This window comes from Rhinolophus sinicus, chromosome 17 (assembly GCF_057876585.1).
Source record: "Rhinolophus sinicus isolate RSI-liver-muscle chromosome 17, RSI-T2T, whole genome shotgun sequence".
Classification (NCBI taxonomy): Eukaryota; Metazoa; Chordata; class Mammalia; order Chiroptera; family Rhinolophidae; genus Rhinolophus; species Rhinolophus sinicus.
The window spans coordinates 156,490,230-156,504,732 of NC_142517.1; the positions used below are offsets into that span (position 1 = coordinate 156,490,230).

Genomic DNA, 14,503 nt, shown 5'->3' on the forward strand with positions numbered 1-14,503 from the left:
AACAGCCACATGTAGCTAGTGGCCACCATATTGGCAGTGCAGATTTAGGTAATTGTTTCTTAAACTTCAGTGTACAGCAGGATCACCTGGAGGGCTTATTACAATACACAGGCGTCTGGGCCCCACCCCCGTAGCTCCTGACTCTGTGGTTGGGTCATTGAATTTGTATTGCTGAGAAGTTCCCAGGTGATCCTATACTGCTAGTCTGAGGAATACATTTTGAGAATCAGTGCTTTAGATCAGGATTTATCCATGCAAAAATTGATTATAGTTTTTAATGGCTTAATTTGGTTTTTATTACTATTTTTTATTCTTTGTGTTAAGTAGTAATGTTTTATTAATAATGATAATCCTAAGCAGCCTGATTAGTGACATTACAATTTTATGTTACTTTTAATATTTAGTATTTAGGACTAATTTTATAGTATTTTTATTACTTATACTATATTTATATAATTGTCCAATTAAACTGCTACCCTATTTATGTGATATTGGAAAATGAGATATTCTATTTATTTAAGCAAACTTTCTCTTTAATTGTTTTAATAGACCTTTAAAAAATATATCAGCAGACTTTTGGTCAGACAAGATGTCATAGAACATGTTTTTCCCTTCTCTTTTCTGCCCAATACAACTGTAAATGACACAAACGACAACCAAAAAAGGACCCTGCGAAGGCAAGGTGGCTTGAGACCAGAGGACTGGAGACATACCACAGTAAAGGGCATCTTCCATCCCAACGCCCAACAGCAGAAGCCCACTTACTCTTGATCTAAAAAGAGATGACAACATTAGATAAGCTTCCACTATTGACGAGGAGGATCTATTGAGAGCCCTACCAAAAATAAGGCGGCTGGGTAAAAACTCTCCTTCTCTGCTGGGACTGAGATGTCCCTTTTCTGGCAAAGTGGTTGGAACTGGCAAGAGAGACCCAGCTGCAGACGGGCTGATACAGAAAGCCTCTTTGATCCAGAGGCCTGCCTGAGACTCTCCTTCCCTGGCCAGGGACATACGACTGTGTGGGTGGAGTCATCAAGGAGGATGCAGCTACAAGTGGCCCACTCCAGAGAGCCTCTTTGTCCTCATGAGTTATCAGAGGATTCCCCTCCCCTACCCCCCCACTGAGAGGAAACCCTGTTGCCTGGACTGTGGAACCTCTTCCAGTACCTCAAGCAACAGCAGAAGGAACCAGTGGGAGTCTCAGCCACACCAGGTAAACCAAAAGTACCAAAACAACATCAATGCTTCTGAAAATTGAACTACCATGGGAAACATAGCCCACAAAAATACACCAAGACCTGTGTGTTAAACCTAAACAGTGTAACTACCTGCTAAAATGAAAGATTTAAATAGGATCCAGTATCAAAATAGACAAATTTTCCAGAGGAGGAAAAAAAATCATCCAGCATACCAAGAACTAAGAAAATCACACCTTGAAGATGAAATGACAATTACTTGACACTAATACTGAAATGAATCAGATGTTAGAATTATCTGAGAAATATTTGAAAGCATCCATTAAAACAGTACTTCAACAATCAATTACAAATTTTCTTGAAAAAACAACAGAAAAGCTCCAAAGAAATAGATTTTTAAGAAAAAATGGAATTGTGAAACTTAAAAATACAATAACAGAATAAAAAACACAATAGATGGGCACAATAGAGTGGAGTTGACAAAGGAGAAAATCAGTGAACTTGAGTACAGGACAGCAGAGTTCATCCAAACTGAGCAACAGAGAGAAAAAATATAGACTGGGGAAAAAAACACAGAAAAACAAAAAACAGAGCCTCAGGGACCTGTGAGACAATAACAAAAGAGTCATTATTTATGACATCACCCACCCAGAAGGAAAGTAGAAAAGAGTGGGGCTGAAAAGTTGTTTGAAAAGTATTGGCTGAAAATGTCCTAAATTTGATAAAAGACACAAGTTTACAGTTCCAAGAAGTTGAGTGAATGTTAAATAGAATAAATACAAAGAAGTACATGCCAAAGATATACCACAGTTAAAAAAATTTGAAAACTAAAGACAAAGAAAAATCTTGAAATCAGCTAGAGGGATATTATAGATTACCTATAGGGAATACCAGTGCAAACAACAATGGATTTCTGTTTTGAAGTCATGGAAACCAAAGGAAGTAGCACAATATTTTTCAAGTGCTAAAAGAAAAGAATTGTCAGCCACAAATTCTATACCCTGTGAATTTATCCTTTAAGAATCAAAGAGAAAAAATATTCTCAGAGGAAGAAAAGCTAAAAGAAGGTGTTAGTAGCAGCTACAGTCTTTTTAAAATTTTAGAAATAGGTTTTGTTCAAACCAAAATATAAAAAATGTTATCATTTCAACATGTAATACATATAAAAAATATTAAAAGGAAATAAAATCTCACTCTTAAAGATTGGCTAAACAAAATTCTCCTAACAGAAACGAATTCATAAAAAGAGGAATGATGGAGCATCAGAAAGAAAGAAGGAATAATGGAAAGAACAGAAATATGGTACATAAAAGAAACTTTCTTTTCCTCATGAGTTTTAAAATCATATTTGATGATTGGAACAAAAATTACAGCACAATCGGATTTCCATGACATTAGTATTTAAAGATGAAGAAATGGGGCTTCCACACTTCACTCAGAGTGGTAAAACATGGATACGAGTGGTCTGTCAATAATAATACTCTGAACAATAACTACCAAAAAGATACAAAGAGGGGTATTAGTAGATTTGGGGAGAGGGGGTTACCACTTTGTGAGGGGTATAAATGTCTATTACATTGTTTTGTACACCTGAAACTAAAAAAAAAAAAAAAAAAAAAAAAGATACAAAGATATATTCAAAAACACTATTAATAAATCAAGATAGAATCCTAAAACATATTCAAATACTGTGCAGAAAGGCAAGAAAAGAGAAATACAGAAATGAGACCAGGGGAATCAAATAGAAAACAAATAATAAATGCCAACCTTAAATGTTAACTCCTTAAATGTAAATGGTCTAAATACACCAATAAAAAGATTAAAAATTTGACCCAGCTATACACTGCTTACGAGAAACTCACTTCAAATTCAATGACATACACATATTGAGAGTAAAATGATGAAAAAAGATTGCCCTCACCAATGTTGGCAAGCATCATCCAATCCACTGAGGGCCCTGATTAATACCATTTTAGAATAAGGACAATCTTATTTATCTCTCAATTGCTGTGCCTAATACCTAGGAGGTGTTCAGTAGATTTTTATGAAAGGAAATACAGGACAGAGAAAAGAAGGGAAGAATGGTGATGAAATTGTGCATGAATGGATTATTTGAAGATATTACTTTCATGCAGTGTAGGCTAGAATCCAGGAACTGGAGTGTTGTGACACCTGGATAGTTAATAGACTAACCAGCTGGAGATGAGAGAAAATTCTTTATATTGAAAATTCTTTAAGCTAATGTGTGATTTTGAAGTCAGTGGAGGTAAGCGTTTCATTTATAGATGAAGAGATGAGTTAAGTGTCTGACCCTGCCAGTTGTAGATTACCTAACAAAAAGGTGAAAACCTACAACTGTGGAGTGAAGACTCAGTCAATCATTCACTGGAGCTCTTATTGACTGTAGAGTTGAGAATGCAGACCTGGAATTTATGGAAAGAAACAGTTAATGGAGAAAAGGGTTCAGCAACCAAAGGGCAAAATAGACCATGTCTGAGAAGGGATTCAGGGCACCTAGAGTAATTTTTCCTCAGTGGCCCACTTTACTATAAATTCCAATGCTGAACCCATCATTCTTTCCTTATATGTGTTACAATTTATACCAATGGCATAAAAATTATATATAATTATCATATATTATAATCAGCTGTATAGTTATGTTTTCCTCCAGTAGTCGGTAAGTTCTTCTTTTTTAAAATGTTTTCTTTTATTTATTTCTATTTTTTTATTTTTTAAGGTGGGTGCAGCTCACAGTGGCCCATGCAGGGATTGAACCGGCAACCTCGGTGTTATCAGCACCATGCTCTAGTCAACTGAGCTAACCGGCCACCTCAATAGGTTCTTTAGTCTCAGGTATATTTGTATATATGTGTGTCTATCCAGGCTCTGGGTTTACCTGTAGTATCTAGAGTTCAATAAATGTGGAATGAAAAACTTCTTTAGTTTTATCCCTTGTGCCTTTCCTTTTTCCAGGGGTTGTCTTATACTTTTAAAATTTCTCCTAAGAGGGACACAGAGATAGATAAACAAAGATACTCCTTATCTCTGTAGAACAATTTAGTTCTTAAACGTCCTCAGTCTCTACCCAGGTCATTTACTACTAGACAGTTATTGAACAGAGTGATTAAATATTAAGGCTCTAAAACTAGACCTGGAGTCCTGGCGTGTCATTTGCAAGTTCTGTGCCATATGAAAGCTCTTATAACCCTCCTAAGCCTAATATTTTTCATCTATAAAAGGACAGTTATCACTGCTTCATAAGTTGTTGTGAATGCTGAGCTCATGCATGATAAATACTTAATACAAGGCCAGGCATAACAGTCTGTTCGATAATTGGTAGCTATTTCCAATATTTTTGAAACTATTTTGAAGTACATTATATTTATTAAAAGACCAGAAACACTTTTTTAAAGAAGCAGTTTTAAATTTTGAGCCTGAATGAATTAAATTTGATGTAAGGCTCATTTTGAAAAGTTCTAAAAAAATAAACAAAAACCAAGAGCTCATGCAGAACAATGAAGAACAAACAATGTAAGTTATGAAAAGAAATATTTTTTTAAAAAGTTCTTATTGTCGAAAGTTGCCAACCTGACATACCAAAGAAAAAAAACAAAAACAAAAGTTAATGTGGTTAACAGGTTGTGTTTATTATTCTCTAAAGTATCTAAAAAGTAGAATATATTGTAAGACTTTGTTAAAAATAATTTTTTACACAATTTGGGTAAGTTAGTGGCAAACACAGTTTATAAGTAAAAGATATAATTTTCAAACTAAAATCAGTTTATGGTCTTTATGGAATTTACAGAAGCAAGTTACGACTAAGTTTCAATATCTGTAGCAGTTTCCACATTAAAGCATTTCCAAGAAATAGAAAACTGAGACGCTTAGATAAAGCACCATCTATCACCATGTCACCAAGTTAACGATGATTCCTCATGGTTCCAGTTCCCATCATGTGATGGAGAGCAGGAGGAGAAAGGAACACTTATAGAAAGAAACAGAACCCTGAATTTATACTTGCTTAGGGGATCCCCCAAAGGCATCTTGGTCAGGTTAACATTTCTGAGGAGCAGAAAGAGATTATAATAGTTAAGGCTCAAGATCATGCATTCATAATAAAATATAATTACCGATATTTAAGTGGCATTGAACATCATATAAGCTTCTCATTTAAGTCAACAGTATACATATTATCTTTTCGAATCCTTTAGGAATTTGTAGGCACATTGAAATCCATCTTCATACAAAAGGAATAAATTTTAGAATCTCAAACCACATGGATGTGCCTGCATTTTTATGAGAACACTGAAAAACAACTTTGTGCCTATCTTATAAAAATAATTTCAATAGTGAAAATTAATGTTTAGGATTTTAAAGTTTTTCAAACACAAACATTTTAGTGAGTAATTATGTATGTAATGAGATAAAACAAGAAAACTTGGAAAGATAAAAGTAAGTGAACACTAACATGTACATATTAATGTTATAAAACCCTACCAACAACGAACTTATACTTTGATCTCCTAATTCAGAGTCCTCACAGTTTCAGGATCATTTTCTTTCTCTAAGTTATAAAGAATGATAAAGTATAGTGAAAAGTACTTCAACGTGGCCAGTTTCCCAACTACAGATCAAAACACTGTGAAAATCCCTAAACACAGTGGTAGCTCTTGACTCTTCTAATTCATATTATGATATGCATTTGCCAGACCTTATATACTCAGTGTTACATTATAGATAAATGATAAAAATACATTAGTTTTATGATAGGACTTGAGTCTACTAACACAATCTCTATTATGTCATTTTAGTCAACGTATACTTAAAAATGTAAATAAGAAAAAATGAGGAAAATGGAGATCATAACTGTTCCCTTTATTCTTCTTGTTCTATGAATCCATTCTGTTAAAGAGCTGGAACTTAGGTGGAACTAGCCATAGACGAGAAACAATGAAACAACATTAATTCTCTGTACCAAAAATAAAACAAAAACAAACTAAAACAAAAGGTGGGCTCCAACCAATATTTTCAAATGTGATTTGATTCAGCCCAAGGTCTCTGTGATTGATCTCAAAGGCACTTTTTAAGAATTACCCTTCCTCTTCCTTCAATTGACATCTGTCTAGGCAAGTTTATGACTTCATGGCCAATGGCATTGTACTATTTTTTAAACACCATCCTACATTAAGAAAGTGAGGACTTGAATCCCATCAAGTTAAAGTAGACATAAAATATACCAGGAAGACCCTTTTGTTACTAATTTCTACCACTACCTCGCCATCCTCCAGAAGAAGCACATACCACCTAAACCATATAGAGAAAACAAGCACTGAATTATCAAACAGCAATTTAAACCCACTTTAACTCACTGCAGTGATTTAAAGGGTAGTCTTGGTTACAATGAATACATAGGGGTAAAAAGTGAATTTGATATGGAGTCTTGTGAAAACAAGCAAGAGTTATAAACAAATGATTATTAAGTGAAATCTTTACTTTCTCTAATCTTTGCTTTAATTCTTGATTTAAACTTTTAAGAGTTTTGGGTGTATGTGAAGAAGGTGGTAAATAGGATTAGATCTGGTTTTTAATAGTCAACTTTTCCTCAGTTTTATCAAAGTCGGTAGCTTGAATTTCCATATCATCATCTATCATATGAATATCTGATGTGTTTTTGTCATTTCGTCTCAAACGGTAACTTTTGTAAGCACGCTGAATGATGGTTGCTGAGACTGCCTCTTGTTTTCGTTTCAGAGTAGTTGTAATTGGCTCATATGTGATCTTAAAAGGGTTGGCTAACATAAACCCTGATTCTATCTCTGAAAGAACTTTCTCCATCCTCATATCTTTACCCATAACTCGCTTTGTAAAAGCAAGTAAGATGTCAAGGCAATGAATTCTATCCCCAACAGCCATGGGAAGATCCATGGCAACAAGCTGGGCCTTGTTTGGTTTTGCCATGAAAAGAGGAGGATCCAGGGCAGCTGCAAAATCTGACAGTTTGCTGGAGTCTATATACTGGGTCCTATCAGGATCAAACCTCTTCCATACGCGAAAGAATTTCCTAAAATCATCTTCACTTAAAGTCTTGGCATTTTTTTTAGAAGCAATATTCAAAAACTCCATAATAAAAACAATGTACATGTTTACAATGATCAGCCATGATATGAGGATGTAACTGACAAAATAAATAATCCCAAGAAAGGGGTTACCGCAATCTCCTCTAACCTGAGTCCCAGGGTTAATTTTATCAGGGTCACAGTCAGACCATTTACTGTTGAAAATTGCATTGAGCATCCCATCCCAACCAGCAAATATTGTAACTTGAAAAAGACAGAGCATACTGCTGCCAAAGGTTTCAAAGTTGGACACATCATTAATTCCAGCTTCCTTTTTGACATAAGCAAAATTGTACATTCCAAAGATGGCGTAGATAAACATTACGAGGAAGATGAGAAGACTGATGTTTAGCAATGCTGGGAGGGACAGCATCAAAGGAAGCAGCAGATCATGGAAGACCTTTGGTCCTTTCCCAGGACGCAGGATGTGGATGAGTCGAGACAGAAGTAACAGTTGCACGAGGGAAGGAGGCACCAGGTAGTATCCTACCGTCAAAGGCAGAAATAGTCCTGGATGTGTGGAAAGATAAAGCAAGCAATAAAATTATTCAAATTTGATTGTATTTAGAAGGATATAAATTATTTTACATTTCATTTTTTTCTATATGTTAGGATCATTTTATTAATCCTGCCCATATAATAGCACATAATGAAAGTTTGGGTTAGTCAAATACTAATTGTGGCAATGCTCAGAGTATCTATCAAAATTTGGAAGAGAATTCTTTGTACCATCATCTTAATAGTACTGTGGATCAAATACTTCTGGAATCACAGATGGCATGAATCCATGAAATGTGACAACAGTCACATTTTTTTCTGATTGTAGTTGGATCAAGAAATTTAGTTCAATCCAACTTTTATTGGATACCTAATAAAGGTATCATACAAATATGCAAAGATGAATGATGTGACTTCTGTCCTAAAGACCTTGTAATGTATAGAGGTAGACATTTAAATTAATTAGAGTGCAAGGCAGAAAAACCTGGTTGATAAATACAACTATAAAAATGTCTGGCATTTAGTGACTCACAGATTATAATTTAATTTATTTCTTTCATAAATAGTATTTGGGCCCTTAGGAACTTTAAATGTGAATTGAATAAATGAGTCTTTACCTATAACAGAATGTTTTTCTGGTGGTGGTGGATGAAAGAGGGAAGTATGGAAGTGAGAGATAGAACTATAAAACAAGACGAAATTATAATCACCACAAAAAGCATGAGGAATACTCTGAAAGTACTGGAGATGGGTGGTACATTTTCAGTTGAGAAGGTTGGGGAGGGGAGAATCATATGAAGCTTCTAAATGAGATGCTATGTTTACTGAATTTGGAAGGATCACATCTCACGGTTTCTGTTGAACTTGGTCACTGTCACTGATGATATTCTTTCTGACGTTGTGTCTTATCCATACTCTCATCTCACAGTGCTTTAGGAAAACTACTCGGCTCAAATTTTTGTTTCTCCACAATCTTCTAAACTCTTCTATTATGCAGGAGGTATCCCCATTTACTTATAAACAAATGTTTTTTACATCCTCATCACTAAATTTTCTTCACCTCCTTTCTAATTGAAAATCTGACTCTATCTTGAGAACATTATTTCCCTCGCAATACTCCAGTGCAGACAGCTCATTCTTCCTCACTACATAATTCTCAGGGTACAAAGGTGGAATAAGTAAGCATCTTTTTTTACTTCCAATGTGATTTCTAGACACCTTTCCTTCCCATGATGTTTATAAAGGGAGAAAAAAAATAAATTTTGGACACTTGTGGATCATGCCGTTTAACTATATCGTCTTCTACAATTCCTTGGCTCTCTGATTATTCATTTCTCCTCATTCATAAAGACTGGAGTCTTTAGTCCTTGGCTCGTGTTACTCTTTCCATCCCAGCACCTACTATCAACAACCCATTCAAAGGCCAGTCTCTTAGTCTTTGACTTTCTTAACTTTAATAAGCTCCACCATTTTACTTTAGTTATACATCTATGGCCACATTCTGTACCCAGGCAGGATACCTGACTTTCTGAGATCTCAAATTCAAACAGCTTTCTCTCTAACTGCAATTTTCTTTCTGTCCAGATCTCTGATTAAGTAACTCTCACTTTAGTCTCCTAGGGCTCTTTAATTCCATATTCCTGTGTTATCTTCCTAATGCTCTCCTCCAGTCTCTATGTATTATTCTATGGAGCTTCTTGAACCTGTCTATCAGTAGTTAGCTGCACTGCTTCCATTACCAACTGAGTGAATGAATTTTATGGAAGCATAACTAGGCAGACAGTGTATCTACATATTTTACTACTGACTACATAGAATAGTACTTTGTTTCCCCCCAAATAAGACCTAACCGGAAAATAAGCCCTAGCATGATTTTTCAGGATGACATCCCCTGAACATAAGTCCTAATGTGTCTTTTGGAGCAAAACTTAATAGAAGACCCAGTCTTATTTTCGGGGAAACACGGTACTTGATGTTAACCACTTAAATATTGTCCTTATTCTCATAGAGCTTACATTTTACCATGTGTCTTATGGGCGACACAATAAACAAACTTTTCTAGAATACTTTTATCCAAGATTATTTCTTGGCTACTTCCTTATCCAATAGTATCTATTTAGATTTTTGTTTCTTCCATGAAGGTTTTTCTGATCTCTGCTTCCAGATCAGGTGCTCCTCAATTTCTTGCACAGCTACAGCACCCTGTGCCTCTTCCCTTATCATAACCTTCCGAGCACAATATTAGAATGCACTGTTAATTATCTGTATCTCTTAATACATTACAAACTATGTTTCTATAAGAGTTATGCCTACCTTGTTTACTACTAAATTCTTTGTATGTAGTATAATATCTATTCACAAAGAGGGTAATCAAATACATTGGTGAAATAAAAGACTGAAACCTCCAGAGTAAGAGAAAGCTAGTAACCAATCCATCACAGCCTTCAACTCTACTGTTGTCAAAGTTGTCAACAGTTTTAAAGGTTAAAGGGAAAATAATGAGCTTGAAAGGTTATATCATGCTAAGACATAAAGATCCCTCTAGTGTCATCCTACAAAAATTATGCAGGTGATACACTGAAGGGGTAATTAAGTATTTATCTGTTGGTCAGTGCACTCAAATAGATGTATTAATTCAAAACATATTTTTAATATATCTGTCAGGCCTGTGTACATGTGTGAATACAAAAATGTAAAGCATTTCTGTTGGAAATAAGTAGGGGCCCCACCTGTTTTGCTTACTAAGAGGCTATATCTCAGGAGCTTGCCTGAATTAATATTACTACAAATGAAGATCTGAATAAATAAAACCTTACCTGTAATAGAGAAAATGACAACCATAAAATCAAAAACGTTCCATCCAATGGTGAAGTAGTTACATTGAAAAGAGATGAGCTTCAGTACACATTCTCCAGTGTATAGTATAATAAAAAAAGTGTTAATCCAGTAGAGAGCAATGTCCATTTTTGGACTTTGTTCATCACTTTGTATCATAATGGTTATTGCTTGGAAACAGATAAGAACCATAATGACAATATTAAAGACTCGATTTGTTACTAAGTCAAAGGTGAATCCTTGGAACTTGTTCTGTGGGTAAAGAAACAAGTGTAATAGTCTTATTAATAGGATATAAACACACAGTCTTTAGATTTACAACTTTATTCCCGGCATAAATAGGAGATAAGTGAGGGCCTAAATTTTTACCAAACTATAATTATAGCATCTAGTGAAAACAAACAAAAACCATTAAAAGCTTTGTCAAGGAACATATTTTTAAATTTCTGTCACAAGCCTTTGCTGTTAAGAATTTTAAAAACACATGTTTGTTTTTAAAGATGAATATAAAAAGGAAATATTTTTAGAAGCTTCAAAAAAATTCTAGATGCTTTCTTACTCCTGGGCGAGGTACTGGCTTCTCAGAGTCCTCATATATCAGCTTCTTTAGTGCATGATATTGTTTCTTCTGTTTTATTGTTATAAAGATATTTGAGCTTCCCTGGTAAGGAAATGAAAGAAAAATATATGAAAATCACATTTAATCCAAATTTCACCTTATATTACTATGCATTTTGGAAAGCTTGGCAATGACTGATTTAATCCTTTATAAAAGGCCTTAACGGCAATGAATTAAATCATGTTTAAACATATCTGACTTTCTGCACAAAAATCCATAAAAAAAACATATATAGAATATACACTGGTAAGGATTGATGTTCAATTATTTTTGGTGCAATTTCCTGTGGGTAGTCAACCTTATTTTAACTTTTCAGTCTCCTGATGGAGACAACAGAGCAATAGCACAGGATATCTGGAAAAGTCTACTAAGAAAGGTTGAACTCAAAGGCTAAAGGTAAAGTTGGTTTGTACCTTTTAATAAGCATGAAAAACTAGAATTGATCACATATGCGTTATTATATATTCATAGCTTACTTCTTCATAGCCCCTCTAGAGCTTATTCATCGTTGTGTTTCTGGTGCTCACTTCAGTATCTTATACAAAATATATAAAATAAATAAGCGCTGAACATTCAATGTGTTAATCTGGGAATTAGGAATTGTTACTGCCCTAAATCAGGACTCGATCACTTAAAATTGACAAGAGACACTGATTAGAAGCCCAGAAGCCAATCCTAGGATGTTTTCCCATTGGGCTGATGTCCCAAGAAGCCAAAGCATCCAATAAAATGCTTATTTGATCACTGACCTCACTAATCCCATCTAAAATTCAGTGCTTTGTTTACCAGATTTTGTACATGGCTAAACTTTGATGACATAGTTAAAGATGGAATTTCACAATTAAACTGTTCTTTTCTTAGATTTTTAGAAGTTTTTCCTACCCCTACAAGAAAGCAGGTCTCTGTGGTTAAAATGAGTGGATTTATATGACTTTGAGGGTTTTGCAATTTGTAGAAGCCCTGAAGAAAGTCTTTGTGTGGAGGTGGCACCAAACAAGGGCTGTTCAATTCTGCCTCTAAATTCTCTCTTATTCATTTTGGCCACCCAATTAGGATTTATGATTCTCTCTACTTCCAGCATAAAAATTTACTCCAACTGATGTAGTGTCTTTGCTGGTTATGACTCTGAAGGCTTTGAATATTTCAGAGTGAAAAAGTGCACTTTATTTTTCTTAAACTTCTCATATTTGTGCAGATGCACAATATTATTTATTCTTCAGCATTTCATTATTTATGAACCTTCATTCAGAAACACTTGTAGTTTTTAACTTTTAAACTTGTATGTATATATTTAAATATAGAATACAATGTACAGATGAACATTTTAGCAATATTTATCAACATACAGGACCACCAATTATTTTTTTTAGGTAAGTACCAAATAAAAATGACATCAAGCTGAATCCAAAACCAATTATTTGAAGCAGAACATTTTTATAAATGTATTTGGTTTTCTGAGGCCTTGATGAACAAAGAATAGTTATACTTATCTTTATTTTATGCTTGTTGAAATTAGCAATAATAACACCAATCAGCATGGTCAGAGGAAGAAATAGTCCGATGATAATAAAGACAATAAAGTAACAATACATGTAGATGTTGTCTTCAAAATTAGGCTGCATATTTACCTAAAAGTTAAGTTAGAAAAATAAGCAAAATAAGGCAGAGCATAGAGGATTTTCAAGGTAGTGAAATACTCTGTATGATATTATGACGATGGGTACATGTCATCATACATTTGTTCAAACCCATAGAAGGTACTACACTGAATGAACTCTAAGATAAACTATGAACTCTGGGTGATTATTATGTTGTCAATCAATGTAGACACATTCTTGATAAAAAAAGAAAAAAGTACAATTCTGGTGGGTGATAATAATGGGGGGTTATGCATATGTGGGGGCAGTGGTATATGGGAAATATCTGTACCTCCCTCTCAATTGTGTTGTAAACCTTAAACTGCTCTAAGAAATAATGTCCTTAAAAATAAATACATAGAAAAAGATAAGCAAAATATTGATACTGACTTTTTAAAACATAAGCTTTATAAAACAAGTTATGACAACATTCCAATAATGTTACTTGAGGTAATGTTTCCTCTTCGATCTTTGGTGAAGGGATATCGTTGCTTTGTTTATTGGATTTTAAAGTTTATTGTGTTGGTTTAATCATTGTTAGGAAGTCTGGTAATCCTTTAAATAGGGCTATTGGGCCTCAACCTTAGTGTATAATCCTGGAAGGATTTCATTGTCCATGAAATACTCAATCTGAAATGTATTTAAATTCTGTCTAGCATAAGCATTTGCTTTTACACTGTTAACTATTCGATTATTGCTGGTGCCCTGTTCTTGAATTTCAAAATGACTTCACTTGAACCTTAACAATAGCTCTAAGATCATACTGTACTTACACCAATAGAATCAACAGCTGAATTCATAATAGTGATCCATCCATTAAATGTTGCCTGTAAAAATGGAATGTATTTAATTCTTATGAAAATTTTATGCTTCATGGTAAATAAAAAGTAAAACTCAATCTGTTATTAATATAGTAAAATATTTGATTAGTAAGGCTGACCATACTTCAATATATTGTGTAATTGAGATCTTTATTATTTTCATTATTATATTTATATTGTCTCTTAATAACTATTTACAACTACTTAGCACAATTGCAGTTAATAACAAAATATTTTATGATAGTATAAATAGAAAGAGAGAAAGAGAGAGAGAGAGAGAAAGAGAGAGAGAGAGACAGAGAGAGAGAGAGAGAGAGAGAGAGAGAGAGAGAGAGAGAGAGGCAGATAGATAAATAGTTAATAAATACATGCTCCCCAAGAGTCATAGTTACTTGTAACTGCTGTATACGTGTTTTTCTATGGGGAAAATGAGAGGGATGGTTCATCTCCTCAAATCTGTCACATGCTGGGTGACTAAATAACCATTGCTCAAAGCGCTAAATAGAAACAAAATAGTAGTAACCTGAGTTGGACCAAAAATTGTGACCATATTACATGATCAGTGATGGAAATAGATTTGGCCAGTACCTGGCATTTCCTCCATCAATTCTACCTTCATCTTCACTGCCTTCTCCAAGAAGAGCAGAAATTGTATTTCACTTTGATCTCCCTAAATGAACTCATATCTCATAACATGTATCTACTAACTAATAATTGCTAAAATAATTTATAACCAACTCTATTAACCAGACATATTCTGTCCTTTATGTTTATGTACAAT

The 14,503-nt window shown here is 34.2% G+C and overlaps 1 protein-coding gene across 3 annotated transcripts in view; it reads right to left on the reverse strand.

The window, feature by feature from the left end:
• Positions 1-4,822: 4,822 nt before the first annotated feature.
• The window catches only part of SCN7A (sodium voltage-gated channel alpha subunit 7), an 81,797-nt gene continuing 72,116 nt past the window's right edge, over positions 4,823-14,503 (reverse strand). For all 3 annotated transcript variants that reach the window (XM_019727350.3, XM_019727351.3, XM_074337380.2), the window contains 5 exons: positions 13,675-13,728; positions 12,755-12,892; positions 11,205-11,309; positions 10,627-10,897; positions 4,823-7,822 (listed from right to left, as the gene is read on the reverse strand). In XM_019727350.3, the coding sequence (XP_019582909.3) occupies positions 6,768-7,822; positions 10,627-10,897; positions 11,205-11,309; positions 12,755-12,892; positions 13,675-13,728 (1,623 nt within the window). In that variant the 3' untranslated portion in view covers positions 4,823-6,767. The remainder of the gene's footprint in view (positions 7,823-10,626; positions 10,898-11,204; positions 11,310-12,754; positions 12,893-13,674; positions 13,729-14,503) is intronic.